The sequence below is a fragment of the Triplophysa dalaica genome, chromosome 1, assembly GCF_015846415.1.
Source record: "Triplophysa dalaica isolate WHDGS20190420 chromosome 1, ASM1584641v1, whole genome shotgun sequence".
NCBI classification, from domain to species: Eukaryota; Metazoa; Chordata; class Actinopteri; order Cypriniformes; family Nemacheilidae; genus Triplophysa; species Triplophysa dalaica.
In genome coordinates, this window is record NC_079542.1 from 28,763,233 (window position 1) to 28,787,864 (window position 24,632).

Sequence of the window (24,632 nt, forward strand, 5' to 3'; positions counted from 1 at the left end):
TGTAAGTCGCTTTGTATAAAAGCGTCTGCCAAATTCCTAAATGTAAATGTAAATGCATGTGGCGTATTAAATGTCACTTGGCTTATTTACTCAAAAGATGTACAATATCCTGACTAAAAACATTATAAAAACGCATATTTAAAAAGTAAACGGCATGTAAATCATTAATGTAAATCAGAAAAATTATTGGTAATGACCTAACGTCCCATTAACTTTACCTTTAGGTCATGTTATTTCCAAAATAGTACGAATATTTTACGTAACTGGACCCTCCTTGGTTATCGTGTAACGTTATGAGTTCGTGTAGGCGACGTCATGAATTGGTCATTTAAAATAGGCCTACATTACGTAACAGGTTGGCTAGGGCGTGTGTTAGCTGGGCAAGCGATTGATAAAACACAGCGTGGATGTTTTCATTACTGACGTGTAAGTGAGGCAAATCGGACCTGGTACCCAGAAAGTTTTTTTATGGTTGGTTTTTGGTTATCTTTACGGAAATAGAACGCTAGTTTCATGGTTTATATAACGTTAGGATAACATTCCCCTAACGTTAGTTTATGGTTCCCAGAACGTTATGGGAACCAGAAACTATTGTTCTATTAACGTGAAGAAAACTTTCCTGGAGAACCAAAAACGAACTTTTGAAAATAACGTTCTGGGAATCAAAAACTAACGTTAGTTGGGTATAAACAGTTTCTCAGAACAATACACCAACTTGTATAAACCCCACACAAAAACATCCTAATTTTGCAAAGTTTTAACCATGTTCTCATTCAGAAAACACACAATATAATGAACTGAAGTGTCAAGATGTAAACTCAAATAGCACACATTTATCCATCAGTAAGCATTCAGTTGCAGAGGGATTTGATCGGAACATAAGTGTTCACTGAACAGTAGGTGGCGGCATGGGTTTAGGACGACAGCCCGCCATTTTAAAGAAAGAAGAAGAAAATAAGTTCTTCAGATGAACGGTCGAGGGCAGTAGCACATATCTGTTGCGTCTGGTCTGCCGCAGATTAAAGAGGAAGAGGAAGAAGAAGAGACGCACCAGTTGTGTTGGTTTGTCTTTAGTTCAAGTTATTGAACAATTTCTTGAAATCAAATAATTCAGAGTGGTTATTATTTAAATTAAGTGCTATCTTAGAGAACGACACTGGCAAATTTGCCTTAAAAATGACAGAGGAAAACATAAACGTTGTTGTACCAAGTGTAACAGAAGAGGACATTAGAGTGCTGATGAAAAGAAAGGATGAAATTGAAGAACAAATCAAGGCATATTACGACATGCTCCAAGATGTAAGTTTGATTAAAGTATGTACTTTAAGTTAAACTTTTGTTGAAGCTGGGATTGCGTAAAACGACCCTTACAAAAATGAACCACGATTGTTTAAAGGTGTGATGAACTGGGCTTGTTTATTGTTTTATACTGTTGTATGAGGTCTACATATGACGTTCGCGTGTTTTTTTACTTTAAAAAACATCAAAATCAATACGTAATAGGCTATTTCCTACCCATGTTTTGGGGCCATGGTGTATTCCAGAAAGCAGGGTTAATTTACCATCAGCTAAACCCTGAACTCTCGGTTGATTAACCCAAACCTTGCTTACTCGGGGTATGTCTGTATCAAAACACCCGAGGACAGTTAGTTTAATCGACCTCCCGAAAGATACCCAGAGTTAACGCTCGCTCACAGAAACAAGTTGAAGACAGTGCCAATGGATCACAGATTTCTCGAGTCACCAAGAAAACGGCCTGGAATTTAAACGTTTTTGACTGTAAATCAACGTTAATTTACGTTATTTAGGTTATATGTTTATAAAACCATAAACGCTTTGAATTATTTAATTTTAAAAATATGCACTATTTTTATACTATAATATTTAAAATATATACTCACCATGGCTCACCATCTTTGTTACATAAACTGTAGGTTTGTGGAGATGTTTGTAACTGTTATTTGAACGTGTTTACCATGGTATTTGACCAAAATTGTGTTGTGTGTGTCTATTTGATCACATTTGGTAATTTGGAAGGTAGTAATAAACCTCTTTTTTGTTACTTCTCTGTATGTTCCTTAAACAAATCGAGTTAATTTGGATTTCTGAAAACTGACTTTGCATTGCAGATGTGTTCATATTAATGGAGACTTTCTAGAAACTACTACATAATCACAATGTATTATATTTCATTTGCAGAGGATGAAGGTCTGCTGTGACCGAGGTAGAGTTGTTAAAAATGTTAGGCTCAGTTATATATAATAATCATGTAGCCTTTATATATTCCTTTCAAATACACATACATTTAGATTTTTTATTTGTTTCTTTTTACTTTGTTTGCTTAAAGGCCACGGCTTTCCAAATGTTAAAAGAGGTGGAAATGGCATATCCTGAAAGGCTAATTGTAATATGGAGAAAGGCCTTTCAATACTGAACAGTAGGAGAAGGCTGAGGATCAGAAAGACATTTTTAAGGAATACAGTCAATTTGAAAAAACTTAAGTCTAAGTTTTTTAATGTATTTTTTATGTCAACGGATTTAAAATTATATTAAGAATTTAAATATGTGAACAATATGCCATTGTGATCGCATTGGGGGGTCACCTAATAAAGCCTTGGAAACCTCCAAGCCTGAGAAACAAACTTGAGACCTTTGAGTTTAGAATCTTGTTCTCTAACCATTAGGCCACAACTATCTTTGACCCAATGCATCAAATATTGCTTAATAAGTGGACAAGAGTACTGATATGCATTCCTCGGGAGTTAAAATACTTCACTATTAACATCCATTAACTTTTGGAAATTGTTAGATGTGTATATTCATCCAGTGGTATTTGGAGATTTTTTTAATGAAAATAATTCGGAGTATATGCAACATTTAATATAAAAACATAAAGTTTAACTATAAGAGCTTACATTATTTTATTTAAAGATAATTTCATTTTAAAAGACTAAATAATTAAGTTATTAAAAAAATTGCGATTGGTGAGATTGGAAATGTAATTGTAATATTGCTGTAAAATTATATATATCATTTATATTTTTGCATTTGGCAGACGCTTTTATCCGAAGCGACTTACATTGCAATGTCATAAATCATGTGTAAATTGCAATGGTTACTTACACACCCTGAAAGTTATCTCCGTTTTTGGTACCGAAAATTGGGATTACCAGATAACTATCCCTTAAATTTACTCGGGTATGTCACATAACCAGCTTTCTGGAATACACCCTAGATAACCCAGCACCTGAAATAATACCCAAACACTTAAAAACAGCCTCCTTTATTCACAAACGGTGGATAAAACCTTGAAAATAAATGAGATCCTTATTCGCACAGGCTTAAGTGACATCTTGCTCTGGATGAAGGACCGTCACCCGCAGATGAACCTTGCAAAAACAGAGCCGCTTGTAATCCCAGCCGACCCTAAAATTCATCACAACCACTCCACTCAACTAGGGTCATCGAATATCACACCTTGCCAGAAACCTGGGAGTGGTAATCGATGATCACCTAAACTTCACCCGGTCCTGTAGGTTCATCCACTAGGAAAATCCATTAGGAAAATTAGAGCTTTCCTGTCCGAGCATGCGACGCAAGTCCTAGTCCAGGCTCTTGTCCTTTCCAGACTGGACTATTGCAATGTCTGGACTGGACTCCCAGTGCAGCTTGCTCCACAAAACCTCTACAGATGAATGCAGCAGCAAGAGTGGTCTTCAATGAACCGAAGAGAGCACACGTCAATCCCCTTCATTAAGTTATATTGGCTCCCTATTGTCACTCATATCAAATTCAAAGCTCTGCTCTTGACCTACAAGAACACCACTGTTTCGGCACCCCCATTTCACTCGCTAATACAGACTTATGTACCCACCAGATTCTTCCGCTCTGTAAAGAAACAACGTCTTGTAGTGCCATCCCAAAGAGGGGAAAAAATCTCTCTCACTTACCTTTTCTGGATCTGTTCCACATTTGTGGATGAATCTGCCCGCTGCTTCAAGATCAGCAGATTTGTAGCAATCTTTTAAAATTGGCTGAAAATACATCTCTTCCGGCAGCACCTGACCGATTAGTTCTGACTTCTATCGACCGCTTTCTTTTCTACTCTTTCTATCCTTAAAAAAAAGGCATACCTCTGTAAGGTCTACCTTCTGCTGGTCGATTCTCTTAACAAGTTTTGAAGGCAAAATTGTTGCTGGTTTTACACTGTACTCCGAGTGGGTGACAAGGGTTACAGACGTTCGTTCAGGCATGATAGTTGCATGCTATGGGCTTCAACACACTGTCTGTTCTTCGCTGCGCTTGCATAAGTGGTTTTAATAAACTGGTTACATTATTTAATCTGACACTGCTTTTATAAGCGTACTGTTTTTGCAACTGTTACTACGCGAAATGTCTACGGCCAATCAACATGGAAGCCTGGAGACACTGAAAGGATTGCACTCTAGCACTGCAAGCATTTGCTAGCTCGAGCTGCTTCAGTGATATCGCATCAGTTGACGGATGGGTAACATTCCATTTGAACGATCACCACTCCGAGAATAAACAGTTTCATCGTTAAGAGCGAGTGCATCAAGTGGAGTGCATTCCTTCTGAGTATTGTTTCATTCTGTCCTTAAGTGTAGTAACCATGGTTTTTGGGCAAAGTTTTTGTCAGAGCTCGTTATTCTTAACTTTGAACATATTTTTCATTCTTATACCAGATATATATATGTTTTGGTTCAAAATATCGGTTAAATATCGGATTCTCTCTCTCGTAGCAATTCAGGTCTGGCCCAATATGCAAAAACTTTTAACAGGCCCCCTCCGTCTTTTCGCGACCGTGTTGTGCATTACTGGACCTCAGTTGTTTCCTCAGGTTCGTTATATAAATGTTGCTGAAATAGTAATGAGCCTTTCAGACAGGATGCTGCATGCACTGCCCTGGCCGCTGGTTTCAGTGTAGCCCTTTGATTTGCGCTGCGCCTGGCCAGAGCAAGTAGGCAGAGTTTTCAAAATGGCAGGAGTTCTGTACATTTTCTACAGTGATTTATTCCAATATCTGGTTGTAAAAAAAGTTAATGTTATGTAATGTAAATACATTTTGCCACTGTATCATTCTGTAACCTTCATCTAACAGATATTTTGTGAAAATGTAAAATTACCTACTTTTTACAAACATATTACACAGCAGGGTGATGTAGGATTACATGCTCCTCTGGTTGATGTTGAGGGCTTTCCTCGAGCTGATGTGGATTTGTATGCAGTCCGTACAGCAAGGCAAAGTATCTCTTGTGAGTAAATATTTATCTGTTTTAAGAATAATGTTATTAAAAAGCACAGCAATATTGTTATGTAGGCCATCTATAATACAGACTTTTCCTTTCAGCTTTTTAATGCCCTGAATATACCTTGAATAGTGCTCTAATTTACTAATGTCTCTCAAAAACTAGATTATATATTTAAAGAGTAAGTAGCACATGATTTTTAAGGTCCTACTCTTTTATGGATTGTCCAACAACAAGTTTATGTACATAGAAGGTGTAAAAACACTATTATGTCGTAATAATAGGTAATTTTTCTTACCTTACTTCTTGACTGACTCTCAAATCATTCATTCCACAATTCATCCGTCTAATCCCCTCCTATCCGCTAGCCAAGTGTCATGTGATTGGTCAGGTGGTGTAGTCTGCTGTGATTGGTGAAACACGTTTGTAACGAGCAAGGCGTGAAGAGAGTGAGTGATGATAATGAGTGTCAGCTGCGCGTTGCACGGGTATCGCATCTCTTTAGAGGAGATCGGAAGCATAAAAGGAAAAACTACCGGAGAGAGGACCAAGCCTGGATTTTATGTTAGGTTTTATGTTTGTGTGGCCGGCAGTCGACCTTGTAGAAGCTGCCGGCATTTTTCTTTCGTTTTGTGGTTTGTTTATTTTTTTTTAATTGTTGTTGAACGTTAGCCAGTTCCCGCCTCCTTCTCCCCATCCCTTGAACTTGTTACAGCGTTCATCATGTGTCGCAAATGGAACACCTACCATCATTGCTGGATTACGGTTTACAGGTTATATAGTATATACAGTGTATAGGTAGAGATGGCGGGGATTTTACCTTACCAGTTTGAGCCCGAGTCTGGCTTAGAAACATCCGGAGACGATAATAGATAATGGATAGACGATAATAGATTGAAAACTTAAATTAGCCGGGTTCATAGATAGATTACCAAACTGAAATAACCCAGAAATAACGGTACATGTTGCTAAACACAGATAAAAAGTACACAAATATTTCTTGAAGTTCAGACAAAAAAAAATAGTCACACTTACAGGTTGTGATTCGGTGGAGCTAACAGGTCCAAATAAGGTTGGTGTTTCCCCCTTTCAAGGATAGTCTTTTTACAACTCCTGCAGTGAACGTGCCAAGATTACTGAAGCAATCTTCGGTGAAATGACGCACGCACCATAAAACCCTGGGGTAATACTCCTTTGGTGTCATTTGAAAAGAATTGAAACCATTGTTTCCTCAGAAGTTCTTCCTTTGGTATTTTAAATAAGATGCACTTAGTTTCACAACATAGAACACAGGTTTTAGACGGCACACACATTACGAATGACTGACAGTGTTTTCGGGGAGGAGAGAGTGAAGTTTTCGCAGCAGTCCCAGCAAGACGTAGGCGGGGACTATGTCTAGTGACGTAGAGACACGGTGGTTAGAGACACGTCTCTTTTGCGTGATTCAGAGTCGACTCCCTTTTTTACAAGCCAATAACTTTTTTATTTATTCACCTTAGGACTTACAACTTGGCAGACTGCTTACTTTCAAACACGGCAACATAACACACTGCATGAAATGTAATTTTCATGATCTAATGCTACTTACTCTCTAAAAACATCTAAAAAAGATACACATTTTCACACAGATCATACTGCTCTGAAGTTTACATCTACAACCAGTGTAAATAACTGCATTAGATAATGTTAATTTGCCATATCCAAATTGTGATTAATCAGATCTCTTTTTTTTTAGGTTTACAGAATGACCATAAAGCTCTAATGACAGAGATAGAAAATGCACTTCATACACTGCATGCCAATGCAAAGCTTGGGCACGAGAGGGACGATGCAAGCACAAAAGCAGCTAAGCAGGTGGTGTCCATGTCATCCCCTTTTGCCATTGTCGACACTGTAATTCAGGGCTCCCCTGCTTTTCAAGGGGTAAGTTCATACTTCGAATCAACTTTCCATGAGTTATATTCACACATTATGTAAAGCTTGTAAAATCAACATGGCCCTGTGAAACTTTTCTAGTTTTTATGAATGGTTAATTTTCCATGTTATTTCAAGGTAACAAGATTTACGTATTTCTTTTGTTCTGATTGGTCAGATTATAGTCTCAGCACAAACTAATGATATAATTACAGTTAACTGTTATAGAATGTGGTTGTCCGTTCATGGTTGTTTTTTAATAAGAGAAAATGTAAACCTGGTTTTAAATAAGACTTTATCAATTGTTTTACTTTTAGGGTTTACGAGTTGGCGATGAGGTTATGGAGTTTGGTTCTGTAAATACACAAAACTTCAGCAATCTGCATGACATTGCTTCTGTTGTTCAACACAGTGAAGGGGTGCGTTGCAACTCTCTACATGCAGTGAAAAAAATAACTATAGTTTAGTCACATCTTTATACATCTATTTATTACATAAAGATTGAATTTCAATGTGTCTAACTGAATTATTTATCTTATCCATGATGCAGAAAATCCTACGTGTTGGAGTAATTCGGAATGGACAAGAAACACATCTTGTTGTGACTCCTCAGAAGTGGACTGGAAAAGGATTACTGGGGTATTTTTCTACAGATATATACCTTAATGAACAAAGAAAGGCGTTAGCATAAATAGCAGGGCCTTATTAACCTACAGTGCAGTGGTAGAGAGGATTGGAAGCGAAGTGTGAGAGAGAAGGGGTGGGACGGGAAAGGACCTCGAACCTTGACTCAACTCGGGTTGCCAAAATGGCATTTGCGCTACATGTCTGGAGCACTCTCCACACGGCCACAGGCTCTGACCGAGGTTCAGAATTTGATTAAAAATTATCAAGGGTTAATATGCAGGATATTATAAGAAGTAATACAATGGGCAGTCATGGTGAAGAAATTTCCCTTTTTGGGAGATTTTGGAAAATTTACCCCCACAATATGCAATATTATTGCTGAATTATTTAATCCATTTCAGGGCTCAAATGTAAATACTGTAATTCCAGCAAATCTAGCTTTAATAATTCTAGAAATTGCTGCACTTATAATGAAACAAACCCACTGACGCATAAAAATGAAATAAACACTCGAAACATTCTTTATTTTAGAGTTCGATTCTACAGTCAGCTCTGCATTGTTCCGAACCTGTATGAATTTATTTGTCCTGCTGAACACACAGGAAGATATTTGGAAGAATTTTGGATGGGCAATTCCATTAAAATGCCAACCTTACCATGAAAAAATAGTTTTTAATCAATGTTTGATTAACAGATAGCACAGATATCAACATTTGGTGGTTTAAATACTCATGTTTGGTCTCTTCAAGTTTTCAAAGCATTTGTTTTATATGTAGTGCATGATTTTTCATAGTCAGGAAAGTACCATTTTCAGGATTATCACATCCATAATGGTCCAAATTCCTCATAAATGGGCACATGAAAATGAAAATACAATTACTATTATTACATATAGCTATTATGTTCTATGAAGAGGTATCCCTTCTCCATATGTTGGGTATAATTGCTTCAGGGTTGTACATTATAATTTACAGAAATCCAACAAAGTTTGTCGTCTCCCAACCAGGTTTCCTTTTTGTCAAATCCATATCGCTTGTTTATTTCCTCTTTTTTAAATAGAACATTTTTTCATAGACTGAATTTTTTCTCATGATTAGACTCTATTAACAAGGATTTCAGTAAAATGCAAACAGATGGTTCAAACTTTTCATAAAAACATTCTCTGAGCTTTTATTCGATCAAGTCTATAACACAGGATTTGCCCAGATATCATTCCCCATTAACTGCCATAGTATGGAAATAAATATTATGGGAATCAATGTGGCATGATATCTGACATTCTTCCAAATATCTTCCTGTGTGTTCAGCAGAACAAAGAATTGTATACAAGTTTGGAACAGCCTGAGGGTGAGTAAATGACGATAAAACCCAGTTTTGGGTAAAGTTTCTCTTTAATGTAGTGTTCTGCGTCACGTTGATATTTCGCACACCGGAATTTGCCAAGATTTATTCATTACTGCCATTCAAAAGCCAAATATTTTTCAACTAAAACGTAATAAAAATAGTTAAAAGTGGCCCAATCCTGCATGAGGAGCAGATTTTGGAGCAGTACATCCAAAAAAATGATAACATTAAAACTAAAGAATTTTCTATTTAAGTTCGAATTTATTTTATAATTTTTATTTGTTTTTGTTTGGTCTGGTACAATTTTTTTGTCTACAATTGAAAACAGTTTATGGTCTTATTTTTATTTATAAATGAAGTCCATGCTCCTATCTTTCTTTACGAAAATCTCTGTAACTTTATTGTTAAAGTCATCCTGACTGTTTGGCTCATATCTGCCCCCTTCAGTTGTGGCACGGTTACTGTCTGCCTCACCTTGTGCCTTTTAACTGCGGTTTTATGTCCGATTAGCAATTTTGACTATTGTGTCACATATATTCATGGCAGATATGCGGCAGTCTGTTGAAAGCGAGGGTGTATAATAAATGCCTGCAAACATTATATTGGTGACAAACAGAGAAACAGCAACAGGCACGTGCCAATTGCACGCATCAACCTAGTGTGTGAGTGATAGTGCAGTCCGAGGTGAGGCTCGCCTCGTCGCTGCCGCACATCGCATTTCTCCTGTTTATCTGAGCAGGAAATGTGCAAATTCAACGATGTTGACTATAAAAAATAATAAAATTATTGGAATCATACAGAAAACAAATTTATAGTGTTAATCCGCAACCTTAAATCCAATGACAAGGCAAAAATGTTTCGTTATGATTTTTATTCTTGTTTTCCCTTCTCCAGCCCAAATTCAAGTTCCCTTGCCACTTGAGCGCCCCCTTGTGGAGAGGAGCAAACACTGAAATGAACTATCTCGCCTTTTTTTCTTTGTTTTATTTACTGGATACTTCCAGACTGGATTAGTTCCTTTATGCTGCTGATTTCAAGAAGAAGCCTCTTCTCGGCAACTGACTTCGTCAACTTCACAGCATCTGAAAGAGAATGATTGTCAGTTACACAGACAATTGGCAAATTATTACCATTTGTAATTTCTGAGTAGAGTGCTGACTGACACATCCCATCATCAACGCCATCAGCAAGTGCCAAGGTTTCCCCTGCCAAAGTGCTTCTGACAACTATTCTGATTCTTTTAAATTGTCATTTTCCCCCTCATCAACAATATCAGGTCACCACTTTTAGTATCGCCATCTGGAAGATTTCCCAATGATGCATCACTAAACACCACCAGTTTCAATGAGCTGGCTTTTCCCAGATCCTGAAACTTAAGAGTCACATCTTCCGACTTAAGTTTTCTCACAATCTTGTTAGCATCATGCAAAGTCTGAACATTAGCATTTTTTGTAGAAGAAGCAAGGATAGATGTGTCACATATAACATTTGGTCTGCTTTGTCTTGCAACCCACAAAATGCCATTTCCTCTGACATTTGAGTGCCATAACCATTCTCAGAGAATCTGAAGCACAAGTAGGAGAGTCTTTAGGAAGGTCACTGACATTAATTTATTCAAAACCTCTTGCAACTAGCCTAGCCTAAGACATTACACCATAAAGTGCTTCTTTGACTGAGCACACCCACCTCGTGCTGAAAGATTTTTGGCCATTGTCCTTAACTTCCTCGTATACAGAGTTTTCCAGTTAGCCAGCTCTGTTTTTTTTTTGCTGAATCAAAAATCTAATCTTCAGTAATGAACATCACTCTCATTTTGATCACAATGTGTTACTGTGGTGTCTCGAGAAACAACCTGTAGGTCATCTACCTGGTTTAAATTAGTAGGATCCAGTAACACCAGCAACAGTGCTGGGATGTGTGTACTGTAGATTATACCAGTGTCTTTGTTTGCCTGTAATTTTTCCAGCTCTGACAAGAATTTTTGCTGTACGAGACTCACCATTTTCTTTGTCTGTATAGGTTATTGTTTGTCCTACTTTATCCTTGTGCTCATGACTTCTCACATCTTCCTTTGGCTGGGTAGATATATTATCACCATCACATTCCTCATCCTGCTGTGATATATCATCACCATCACATTCCTCATCCTGCTGTAAATTTTCCAAGCTCCCAGTTATGCTATTAACACCCATTTCGACAATTTCTGTGAGCTGCAAACCGGTATCTCTCCCCAAGATTTTGTTGTTTTTGTACTTCCACCTGGACTGTGAAGTTGTCATTTGTCTTTTGAGGTCTTGATTGGTGAACACGGATATAAGTTCCTCCGTGCCTCACAAAAATCACTGCTCCATCTTGGCCAAGGACAACACCTGGGCCTTTCCACTGTGTACTGTCTGCATGTTTCTTGTACACTTTGTCACCAGACTTATACCTTTCGTCTGTGGGTCTTAATTGTTTTCGTAGGGCTTTTCAAATTCTTTCAGAACACTCCGCTTCTGTAAACGCTCTTCTTGCAGCATGCAAGGTAGAAATATGCTGCCCTACCCATGTGCTCACGCTGGAACATTCCAAAGTTTTTTCATTTTGTCCAAAAACAAGCTGGTAAGGACTCAACCCGTGTACGTTTTGCAAAGTATTTTTGCCAACAGGGCCCAGTCTAGGGCAGTTTTCCAATCACATCTGTTGTCATGCTTTACTTTCAAAAGTAATTTGGTCAGAGTCTGATTGTGTCTCTCTAAAAGACCATTGCTCCATGGACTATATGCTGCATTGGTCTTCACCTCAATGTTTCTCATTTCTTCATTGTTGAACTCTCCTTCATTGTCACCGAACAGTCTCCTTGGTGGTCCATGAATGCTGATCCAGCAATGTATGAAGCTTTTCACAATTTCCCTTGCTTTTTTGTCACAATGCATGCAGAACTGAATCGTGTGAAGTGGTCAATTACATTGAGATTACACACTCCTGTATCCAATTCATGCAGATCCACAGCCACAGTTTCATTGTAGATTGATGTCATGGGCAGTCCTACAGCAGGTTTAGGTTTGGGTCTGCAGTGCTTCACACATATTTCACAGTTGTCTACTGTGTCTTTAAGGATCACAGTGCATTCGAGTATGGCTAGTAGCTTTTTAAGTCTGTCCACAGAGGCATGTCATTTTAAGAGTACTCACTTTTTCTCATTTGTAGTCATGTTCTCTGTTACAGCTAGAACTTAATCTTCACGCTTTTAAGTATAACATGAGAGATCTTTAGACATTAGATTCACACAGTAATGTCCCGATGAGGTGAGTTCAAGAGTTACAGGGTGCTCATACATGATGGCTTTGTCATTCTGAAGATCCAAAACTGTGCCTGCTCTTTTTAGTGAAGTTTTGCCCAGAAGTAATGGGATATCTGCTGGAACTATTTCAGTTTCTATGTGGTATTAAGTTTGTCCAATTGTGGCTGGAATCTTGACTTTCTTTGTAGAGTGTACAACTTTTCCATCGACAAATCTGAAGGCCATATACTGTCTATGTACTCCCGTGTTTGCTACTCGGCTGATTTTTGTCCAGTGACATAATGATCAAACCATCTCTGTCGACAAACCGTTCTGGTACAGGTTATATTGATTAATGCTGACCCAAAGGATTCAACCATGAAGATCTCGGTGTCAGATAAAGTTTCTTTAGAAAACAGTGTTTTGTTACACTGCTCTGAGTTCTCTGCTATCTTGGCATGTTCCCCTCTGTAAGGACAATCTTTCACCCAATGATATGTGTTTTGACCGATGGTATATTTTGTAGGGGTGGGAGAAAAACTTGATGCATCGCGATTCATTATCTACCGATCCAGAATCGATTCTCAAAAATTCAGAATCAATTGTGTATTCAGTTCAAATTGCCATGGTGCGCAGAATAGAAATATCCGTTGACAGCTGAACCTGACTAAGACCTGTTCCATCAAATTTGAAATCAGCTGTGTGGTAACACTTTGGATTTTTTTCAGACAAAGAGAAAGGTATCGTTGAAAAGAGCCATACTATGTGCAAAGTATGTGGTGCCAAATTCAAATATTTCGGCAAGACGAATAACATGAAGAAAGAAACACATTATGCGGTTTCACTCTGAGCTGACTTTATTCTCGTAACATTTCGACTTTATTCTCGTAACATTTCGACTTTATTCTCGTAACAGTTCAACTTTAATCTCGTAACAGTTCGACTTTATTCTCGTAACATTTCGACTTTAATCTCGTAACAGTTCGACTTTAATCTCGAAACAGTTCGACTTTATTCTCGTAACAGTTCGGCTTTATTCTCGTAACAGTTTGGCTTTATTCTCGTAACATTTCGGCTTTATTCTCGAAATCTTTTTTTTTTTTTTACGTGGCACTAAAACGCCGTCGTATTAATGTGACCTTCATGCATATGTTTTTTTTGCAAAAATTTGTTTCATTGTTGACTTCATTTCAGAAAATGTAAGAGCAGGACAAGCAGTGTGCGCTAATTGTTTGTCTTTGACATCGAGTCCTGTGGTGTCAAGGAGCTTGGATGCTAATACAGCATCAGGAAGTATGATACCGAACTGAAGTAGCTTGTTATATTTAAGTTCAAAATATTATCATTATTTGTTTTTTTCATGATGACAAGTGAGAATCTACCTCCCCTGACCGCACGTCACTGGCGGGGACAACGCCACAAGAGCACAGCGCAAGTGCAGAGCAACAATGATGCACCAAAAGTCAATCAAACATTCATTTACAGAATTTGTTTAGAACAGAGTATACATTTATAATAAATAAAAAACTAATTAAGCCAGGTTCAAGTCACAATGTCCAAAGTAAATGTGTTAAGGCAAAAAGTCTGAAATGCAGGCTATATATACAACATATATTCAAAACACAAGCCACATGTAGTAAAATTAATGGAGATTTTCCATTAAATAATACTGTGCCTTACTAGAACAGAACTCGCCTCAAAACTATTTTCAAAACTACTCGATAATAATGAATTCTTTTTTACAATAAACAGGAATATAGGACATTCATTACCAATGAACAATCAATAAGGTTACTTTATTTACTGCATGTTAAGGAGGAATACAATAAAGTTTCTTACCATTTAAACAGTCAAAAAGTCCCTTTTTTCCTGCGCTTCTTTGGGCCTACTGACATGCACACATGCTTCCATTGCAGAGAATGAATGCGATATGAGGTATATTATTTTTTGTATCATGCAGCACAGAGTTCAGTCTAAGTAACAAACTAAGCTACGTGCATTTACAGACAAAGTGTTAATTCATATTTAAATGCCCAAACATTCAGTAAGTAACAAATGTTTGGAAACGGTGTACATATTTATTTGCGAGTCATCTGCATGTTCGTGCTTAACGTGCTGAAGCACAGAAGATGCAGAGAGTTGCGATCCTGTGCTGGGTCATAGCTAGACTTTGCGCTCGTATGCCCTGGGGGTTTCGGTTCCCAACCTAATAAATGTCCCTTTCTATACATCATAAATTTAAATATAAATATCTTTGGCGGCGCAAAATGGCATGATCCCCTTTGCATAACATCTCTGCAAAGATTCGACTCTTGAGATTGGTAGTCGAATCATGCTCCTCCCATCCAAGCATCTATTCGGGTCACCCCTAGTAATTTGCGGCGGAATTTTTACTTTACAAATTACAGACATGACCAATTCGCATGGCATTAAAATCACAGACAACCTTTTCAATTATTACAAATGACTAGAGGTCCCCAGTTAATACTAATCCCGTGCAAATCCCGGGCTTTTAGAATACACCACAGGAAAGTCACAAGCTAATGAAGAGACTGATATTGAACTAAAATAGAAAAATAATACACTGTAAAAAAAACTCTGTAAAGAACGATTTTGAACAATTTTCAATACATCCCCTTGCATAATAGTAATATATAAAATTAAGATAATTAAAGGACATCATCTTAAAGAGGATCCATACCTGTCATTACCGAAAATATAAATAAAATCAGGAAGCATAAAGAACAAAATTAAAGGTTACCTGATAGATCCGGATAGTGCTTTTTGGTTGTCCATGCAGCCTTTCACGAAAAGAACAGGAGTGCAGCAATAATAATAAATATAACATTTTCACCTCATCTGTAATGGATATATCAATAACAGCTTACCCTACACAGGTAAAACATGAACTTCAATTTTATTCCTTTAACAGCTTTCACTGTAGCCTAAGTCTTTTAATGTGTGAGAGTAATGATTTCTTTGAAATCTATAAGAAATTAGACTTTACTAAAATCTCTCAATGCTTTCAATGGAGGAAACTGTAACAGTGGCTTACATTAAAATGAAGAAAGTGGACAGCGTTATTTCACAGTTTCAAAAGCATAATTTTTTAATTAATTAAAAGCAGCCAACTGCTCCAGCTGTCTCAGGTTTGATGAAGTTTCAGCTCTTCCATAGATGTTCGGTAGGATTCAGATCAGGACTCAGAAGGGCACTTCAGTCCAATATTTTGTTCTTATCCATTCTTGGGTGATTTTAGCTTTGTGTTTTGGGTCATTATCTTGTTGGAGGAGACCAAGCTTTCTGACATTCGTCAGTACGTTTCTCTCCAGAAGGCCTTGATAGTTTGAGATTTCATCGTGCCCTGCACGGATTCAAGGCACCCTGTTCCAGATGCAGCAAAGCAGCCCCAGAACATAACAGAGCCTCCTAAATGTTTAACTGTAGGTACTCAACCAGAATGAGCCTTCCGCCGCTGCCGTCTCTGCGGCGGTACTTCTTTAATGTGTGTTGACTCTTGTTTACCGCTGAGTGGCAGTCTATTTACGATCTTCACACAGCGCGAGTTGACGCGTCAATATCATTGCCTCACTCAGCAGACCGGCAAGAGTTAAAGGGGTCATATGGCGCAAATATGTGCTTTACTGTGTCTTTGTTGTGTTATAAGTTGCCAATGCATGTATTAGACATGTAAAATTGGTAAAATTAATGTGTCCGAACAAAAGATGCATTCTATCTAAAAGCCAATGTGAACCGAGACCTGCCTGAAATGCCTCGTGTAACAACATCCCGGCAAATGCACGTCACTTCGTAACATGACATGACCAAGACCACCCAAACCACTTAGCCATATTGCGGAGACGCTGTGTTTCATTGGGTAAAGAAAGACACTTTGTTTGCCCTGCCAAAAGATGATACAACTAAAACACATGGTTACATTTTATTTACAACACTGTTCCAGAAAAGTAAAACCCTAATGTTCAAGTTTGTGCAGCGAATTTCACCGAAGATTGCTTCACGAATCAGGGAGAAAGATTAAGAACAGACATGCGCGAAAGCTTTGGTTAAAAAGTGGGGCCATTCCAACCATTAAAACTTCGCTTGCACTTCAGATTAACAACAAGGGTATACATAAAAAAATTGCTCAATGATTCAAACCAAATAAAGCATTGATTGAATGCATTTTCAATATATAAGGATTGTTTTCATTTAATGTTTGTTTGCATGCAGAGCTGTAATGTTTTGTGAAAATTGAGAAATACAGCAAATGAGATTAGAGTGCCTGTGCAAAACTCTGTGCTTGTTTGCTCGTGTGTATTGCGATGCACCTCATTCATAAAAAATGGCAAAACCCAAATCTAACATGATTTATCTTTATTTCCTTTAAAACCGAATGTGCTCTATAATGTCGTTGGATTATCAGTATATATCCCCCATATGGAATAAATACCACTGTCTGCAAACACAGCTGCGTTTCTCCAATGTTAACCCTGGATTAAGTTATAAAGATTCACGTGTACATGTTGGTAGGCTACATTCACATACATTGGGGATATGTTGTCATAAATCAAGAAATGTCTCTGCATTAGGCTTTTCATAATGTCGGTGAGTAGTGAGTTGGGCACTTGGGTGCGATTTGATATCCGTCTGAAGAGTCAAATACAGAAGCTGTAGACTTTTTTGTAATAAATAATTATTGCACGAAAAGACACTTATATGTCGTCAAGAGAAAATCTGATTACATTTGTTGCTTTTATCTGCTTTTTTGAACTTTGAATGACATGGCATGTAAGGAGTTGATTGCCTCAGATCTCAAGATGGTCTGAGGGTGAGTAAATTGACAACATTATTACGAGAACCAACTGCTCTCTATGAACACTCAACTCAACTTTATAATTTTCATTGTTAAAAAGCAGCTGTTCATGAGACACATTGACTACAAGTAAAACAACTAAAGTCATACACCTGTAATAACAAGAAAAGGTGAATACACAAAAGACAGACATACAAATGCTCCACACACACACAATATGCATACATACTTACACACATCGACGCACACACGCAAACACACACGCACAGTGAAAGCACACATTTGAGATAAAGCAGAGAGAACCACAGGTCAAATATTAAACAGACTGTAAATTCCTATATGCAATATCAATTATGTAAAACTTCTGAATTCTGAACACGCAATGAATCACTCGGTGTATTTCAATGAGTGATTGTCCTGACTAGGGCTGGGTGGAATGATGGAATATTCAGTTACCGCAGATTAAAATGTCAACCCTAAGGGATTTTTCTATTCCGCGGAATGTAAATAAGTAGGTGTGGTTAACTCGCTGCTCTGCAAATTGTCCGCTATTCCGAAAAAACAAAACAAATAAATGAATCCACCCGTAAAAAATCAACGTATCAAACACTCTTTTGACCTTCTGTCAGTCTTTAATTTAGCGATCCGCTCCAGTCCAGCCCTTCTCTCACCCGCAGTGCTCATCCCTGAGATCGGCAAAACACCTGATGCTACGCACCCCACACGGCCGGGCGGAAGTGCTCGCCGGCGGCGACGAGATCATAAACAAAGGCGGGAGAAGCGAGGAGGGTTAAGAGCTAGGCTAAAGCTAACACCACACCGGCTCTCTTTACCCAGCATTTTCCTTGCTAATGTACGATCATTAGTGAACAAAATGGATGAGATTCGACTCTGCAGTTCAAAAGTCTTTTGTTGTTGATGATGCGATGTCATAATCTTCACGGAAACATGGCTACACAGCGGCATACCGGACAACGCTATTGAGTTAGCGGGCTAAAACAAACACAGGGCGGATAGAACGGCAGAGGAATCCGGTAAGACAAGAGGAGGTGGATTGTGCACTTATGTCAATAAAGCTTGGTGCACAAACTCTGTTATTGTCGGGAGACACTGCTCGGCCAACCTTGAGTTTCTCATGGTTAAATGTAGACCGTTTTATCTGCCACGGGAATTCACTTCCACCATTATAACGGCAGCTTATATTCCACTGGATGCTGATGCCAAGCTTGCTATGAAAGAACTTCATGCAGCCATCAGTAAACAACAGACTGCTAACCCGGAGGCTGCATTTATTGTTGCAGGAGATTTTAATCACTCTAATTTAAAGACAGTGCTCCCTAAATTTCACCAGCATGTTTCCTGCCACACAAGAGGAAACAAAACTTTGGATCATGTCTATACAAACATGGCTGAAGCTTACACCGCGACCCCCCCCCCCCACCTGGGTCAATCTGATCACCTTTCTTTGTTCCTCACCCCCAAGTATTCACCTCTCATTAATCGTGTGAAGCCATCTGTGAAGACCATCAAGGTATGACCTGCGGGGGCAGACTTTACACTCCAGGAAAGGTTTCTACACCCAGACTGGAGTATGTTTGCTTCTCAGGCCATCAGTGGCTCTCACACGGACATAGACCGCTACACCTCCTCTGTATTGGACTACATCAATACCACCATTGATAGTGTCACAGCTCAAAAGCAGATCACCATATACCCAAATCAGAAGCCATGGATCACAAGGAAGTGCGCCTCCTGTTGAAAGCACGCAACACCGCCTTCAGATCAGGTGATGCACAGGCCTATAGTACTTCCAGGGCAAATCTGAAGAGGGGCATCAAAAAGGCCAAGCACTGCTACAAGTTGAAGCTAGAGGAGAATTTTACCAATTCTGACCCTCGACGCATATGGCAGGGCATCCAGGCCATTAGTGACTACAAACCCAACCACTCCATCCCCATAGCCACAGATGCTGCCTTTCTGAACGAGCTTAATGACTTTTATGCACGCTTTGAGAGAGACAATAAGGAACCCGCCACCAGGCTCACACCTTCTACTGACCACCCAATCATCACACTAAACTCCACAGATGTTTACACTGCACTAAGCCGGATAAACGCACGCAAGGTTGCTGGTCCTGATGGCATCCCTGTTCGCGTACTCAGGGCATGTGCGAAGCAGCTCGCTGGGGTCTTCACAGATATTTTCAACCTGTCCCTCGCCCAAGCTGTGGTTCCAGCATGTTTCAAATCCACCTCCATTGTGCCCATTCCAAAACATTCCAGCCCGACATGCCTGAATGACTACCGCCCTGTAGCACTCACACCCATTGTTATGAAGTGCTTTGAGCGGCTGGTCCTGTCACAACTAAAAAACTCTTTTCCATCCACACTGGACCCATACCAATTTGCCTACCGTAGCAACAGGAGCACAGATGATGCGGTGTCCATGGCGCTGCACTCCGTGCTCACACATCTGGATAATAAGGACACTTATGCACGCATGCTGTTTGTAGACTTCAGCTCTGCATTCAATACCGTCATCCCTTCCAAGCTAATCATCAAACTTGGAAACTGAGGCATTAACAATTCAACCTGCAACTGGATTATGGACTTCCTGACGAACAGGCCTCACTTTGTTAGGTTAGGCCACATCTGCTCCACCACCATCACCCTCAACACTGGTGTACCACAGGGCTGCGTACTGAGCCCCTTTCTCTACTCCCTTTTCACACTCGACTGCAGACCTTTGAATGGACCTAACTCCTTCATCAAGTTCGCAGACGACACAACAGTGATTGGTCTCATCCGCAACAACGATGAGACTGCTTACAGGGAGGAGGTACGGCACCTGACAACATGGTGCTCAAACACCAACCTGCTCCTTAACACCTCCAAGACAAAGGAGATCATCGTGGACTTCAGGAAGGCGAAAGGAGGCACACACGACCCCATCCACATTAACAGGACGGCTGTTAAACGTGATTCCAGTTTTAAGTTCCTGGGGACCCATATTTCGGAGGACCTGTCCTGGACCACCAACACCTCGTGCCTGGTCAAGAAGGCTCACCAGCGTCTCCTTTCTGAGGACACTGAAGAAGAACCAACTGTCTTCAACTATCCTGGTGAACTTCTATCGCTGCACGATAGAGAGCATCCTGACCAACTGTGTCACAGTCTGGTACGGGAACTGTTCTGTTGCTGAGCGCAAGGCACTGCAGCGGGTGGTGAAAACAGTCTAGCACATCACAGGAACTACACTCCCTTCCATTGAGGACATCCAGAAGAAACGCTGTCTGCGTCGAGCTCACAGCATTATCAAGGACTCCTCTCACCCCGCTCATAGACTGTTTACTCTCCTGCCTTCCGGTAGGCGCTTCAGGTGCCTCCGGACAAGAACCAGCAGACTAGGAAACAGCTTTTTTCCCAGAGCTGTTTCATTATTGAACTCTGTCCCCCACTGATTCCACTACCCCTCATAACTTTAACTGTAATGCTGCTATTACATTGTTTACATTGCACTACAGGGCTGCCATGCATGACTGAACTGTACACTCCAGTACTTCATGTTATCTGCTCTACCGGACTGTTTACACACACATAGCATCATTTGCACTCTATACTGCTCATTTGCACACCAGGAATATTACACTGAATGATCATTTGGACTAATGGACTACTCTCATAACTGCATTACCTCATCTACTGCACTGTAACTTTCATAACTGCATTACCTCATCTACTGCACTGTAACTTTCATAACTGCATTACCTCATCTACTGCACTGTAACTTCAATAACTGCACCAACTTCTCTACTGCACTGTAACTCATCTATTGCATTACTGCATCTATTGCATAACTAACTGGATCTACTCATCTATTGCACTATAACTTCAATAACTGGATTAACTCATCTACTGCACTGTAACCTTATTAACCGCATTAACGCATCTACTGCACTGTAACTTCAATAACTGCACTCACTCATCTACTGCACTGTAACCTTAATAACCGCAATTACTCATCTACTGCACTGTAACCTTAATAACCGCATTAACTCATCTACTGCACTGTAACTTCAATAACTGCACTAACTCATCTACTGCACTGTAACTGTATAACTGCATCTACTCATGTATTGCACTATAACTTGAATAACTGCATTAACTCATGTACTGCACCGTACTTTTAATAACCGCATCAACTCATCTACTGCACTGTAACTTTATAGCTAATGTCTGTAACTAATGCACACTCAAGTCACTTGCACTATTGTAGAGTCTATATTGTTATCTGTTCATAACCACCTGTACATTAATGTTCACAGTATATAGCCTTCCGTTTATATTGTTCATAGTACATACCGACTGTCATATTTTCATAGTACAGGCCCACTGTAAGTATTTTCCTAATATTGTATTCTGTATTTATTCACACTGTATATCTTGCACTTGCTAATTGCACTTCTGGTTAGACCTAAACTACATTTCGTTACACTGTACTTGTATATGTGTAATGACAATAAAGTTGAATCTAATCAAATCATGCAAGGATCTGCGCCAGCATGTAAAAAACCTCATTATCAACACGTATTTCAGAAGTCAGGTTGTTTTGTAAAGCTGTTAATAGATTTAATTAAGGTTAAATTCAGGAGAGCCAGGGTGAAACTTGCGTTGAAATGCACGACGATTCTCGTCGCGTGAGGGCTTTGATATGACACTCTGATGAGAGTGAAGAGCAATAAATACCTACAGTACAGACCCCATTAACACCAGTTTATAGCACTAGTCATATAGTCGACTCTCAGTACAGTATGACTATCTTTCTTCTGTATACATATGATATAGCCAGAAGATAAATTTAAATAAATAATCGATATTATTATCAGAACTTAATTTGATATCTTTAGTACATTTTCATAACTTGCCTACATTTTAACTATGGTGAGCATTTAAATGAACTGTAATAAATAAATTGGTGAAGTCATTCTTAGAAAAATGAGGTATAAGATATATAATTATAATGGGAGATTGTTTCATGAAATATATTGTTAATGTGAAATAAAATGACTCATTCCATGAAATAGATTTTTTGCCATTCTGCCCACCTCTATTCCTGACCACGGCTTTGTGTTAACATCATTGTTATTTGTGATATATAAGAGTAGAAAAGCATTTTGTCTAAATTTTTATTTCAAGACTTTTAAATACAACTTGATTGTGTAATATTTGCGTAGGAGCTTCTTTTTGGTCATACGTCATGTGATTAGCTGCTGCTACAGTAGAAGTCATTTAGTGCACTTGAAAAACCTGTGTAGGTCAATACATTCTGACCAGCAAATTGTGGTTGGAATGTCAAGTCAGTTGAAGCAAATATTGTCTTTCTTTTCTTGTAAGAGTGCGCCAGAATGCAGTGATTTGATTCAGACAGCAGATCCAACTCAAGGACAGCTTCAGCCAGCTCTACCAAAACTTGTTTGATAGCCGGGATTTGCTCTAAAACTCGATCCACCATTTTCTGCTTAATGCCCATCTGGAAGCACAGTCCTACAAAAAATATTGTCTGTTTAATGTATGCAGTTAAAGTGAAATAAGACTTTATTTATCTGATTTACTTTAAGTTAAGTAAATAATCCACCAAGTAGTTTACGTTATAATTATTTATTTCGATATATTTGTAACAACAATGAAAAAATAAGTTAAATTCATCTTTGCAAGCCAGCAACAGAAAGGAGGGGCTACTATGGTCTGTCAAACTACTGAATTGCAGTAGCGAACCACGACGTTTGAGCCCTGGCCCTCTGTGAAAGGTCACCCACCCCCAACACACGAACTTACCACAGTACCTTACTGTGCTTTCCTATAAAAATGCGCATTCATCATTACACCATCACATTTACCACATGATACATTTACAATGCTTCTCAAAACTTGACACGCAACATGCTCAACAGCACAGCAAGAGACTTATCACCAAAATACCATGCAATACAAAAACAAATCATTATTACACATTTGTATTATGATCACCGTATATGTGCTCTTCAGCAGAATAATGGACCAGGTTTCATGACAGACACTGCCACCCAGTCTGATTATTAAACCAACACAAATTCTCATGAGAAAAAAAAATGTAAAGATTGAAATCTTAACATTATTTCTTGAAAATTAATCTTTGGTGCTTGTTATCTCATTATTAATTAGATTCTGAATCTTTAGCCTGGGATTTCACAGGGTCACAAATGTTTACATAATGATCAATAATGCCAATGCTAAATGTAGGGAAATACGTTATGTGCTAAATGTAAATTGTCACAGAAGCAGTTCAGCCACGGCCATGCCAGCTTGTTCACAGCTGCTACGGTGTTTGCCCTGTTGTCTGTAGTAATACACGACAGAATTTTTGCTTCCAGGGACCACTCATTAAATGTGTGACAAAGAACTTCTGAAATATTGTCGGCCGTATGGTTCTGGGGCATAAACACTTAACGAAAACATCTTCCCAGCAGAAGACATTTATGTATATCACTTTCACAGCTATATTTGACCACTTGCGCAAAGAATTCATTTAACCCTAACTGTTTAACGGCACCAACCTCAGATGTGCTTTTTGAGGAGGCTTGGCCTTGATGGGGCAGTTGCGATTTGATGGCTGGATAGTAAGCTAAATGAGACCTCATATTCAATGTATTTCCCCGTTTCTCGCATTTTTCCTTGTCTAAGTTTGCTTTCTCTGGTTTTCATGTGGCAGAAGGTCGAAAGTTTTGCAATTGTTTCTCTTAATTCTTTTTTTTTTTTTTTTTTACAATTCTTTAATATTGAGTATACATGAATTAATTGTAAAACAACGAGGGGACAGCATAGTGGAAAAATCTGAATATTGCCGTTGCTGCAGTTTATGTGGTTGCTTTCAATCCTCCCAGTAAACTTACAACGTGGCTATCGGGACTAGTTAGTAATATAACTAGTCATACACTAATATTTTTTGCTCACCACATTTTGAAGACATGCATGGTTTTGATAAAACGTGGTAAACTGGTACTACATTTTGTTGTGGAAAAGAAATTATTCAAATGAGGACCTAATCGATTTTTTTTATTCTTCTGAAAAATAGATGCAACTTAGTACCAGTTCGCCGATGACCAGTGGAAGTACAAAGTTTTCCAGCCAAACAACACATCCTGGATTTCAAGATGTCCACTTGCCCTTTTTACTTTTGTAATGCTACACTGCAGTGCACATTTGAATTTGATGGAAGTATAAATGCATGCATTGTCGAACAAAGGTAACAAAAGGGTCTAAAACTACACAACTGCAATAAAATGACATACTTGAAGTGATAATTTTTCATTTTCTGTCACTGTCATACAAGCAACATATATAAAAAATAAATGACTGTGGCTCTGTTA

The 24,632-nt window shown here is 38.8% G+C and overlaps 1 protein-coding gene across 1 annotated transcript; it reads left to right on the plus strand.

Annotated features, from left to right (window-relative positions):
- Nucleotides 1-975: 975 nt before the first annotated feature.
- On the plus strand, nt 976-24,632 carry psmd9 (proteasome 26S subunit, non-ATPase 9). The gene is made up of 6 exons (XM_056744523.1): nt 976-1,299; nt 5,171-5,273; nt 7,003-7,190; nt 7,499-7,600; nt 7,732-7,820; nt 24,338-24,632. Exons 1-6 carry the CDS (start codon nt 1,177-1,179, stop codon nt 24,363-24,365), a joined length of 633 nt encoding a protein of 210 aa, XP_056600501.1. The 5' UTR covers nt 976-1,176; the 3' UTR covers nt 24,366-24,632.

What these genes read in the sequence shown, in the direction of transcription:
- psmd9 (XM_056744523.1), top strand. Translation starts at nt 1,177, where the DNA reads ATGACAGAGGAAAACATAAACGTTGTTGTACCAAGTGTAACAGAAGAG. An exon ending in ATTACGACATGCTCCAAGAT is followed by an intron (nt 1,300 to 5,170) that starts GTAAGTTTGATT and finishes CATATTACACAG; the next exon opens with CAGGGTGATGTAGGATTACA. An exon ending in ACTGGAAAAGGATTACTGGG is followed by an intron (nt 7,821 to 24,337) that starts GTATTTTTCTAC and finishes TCTGAAAAATAG; the next exon opens with ATGCAACTTAGTACCAGTTC.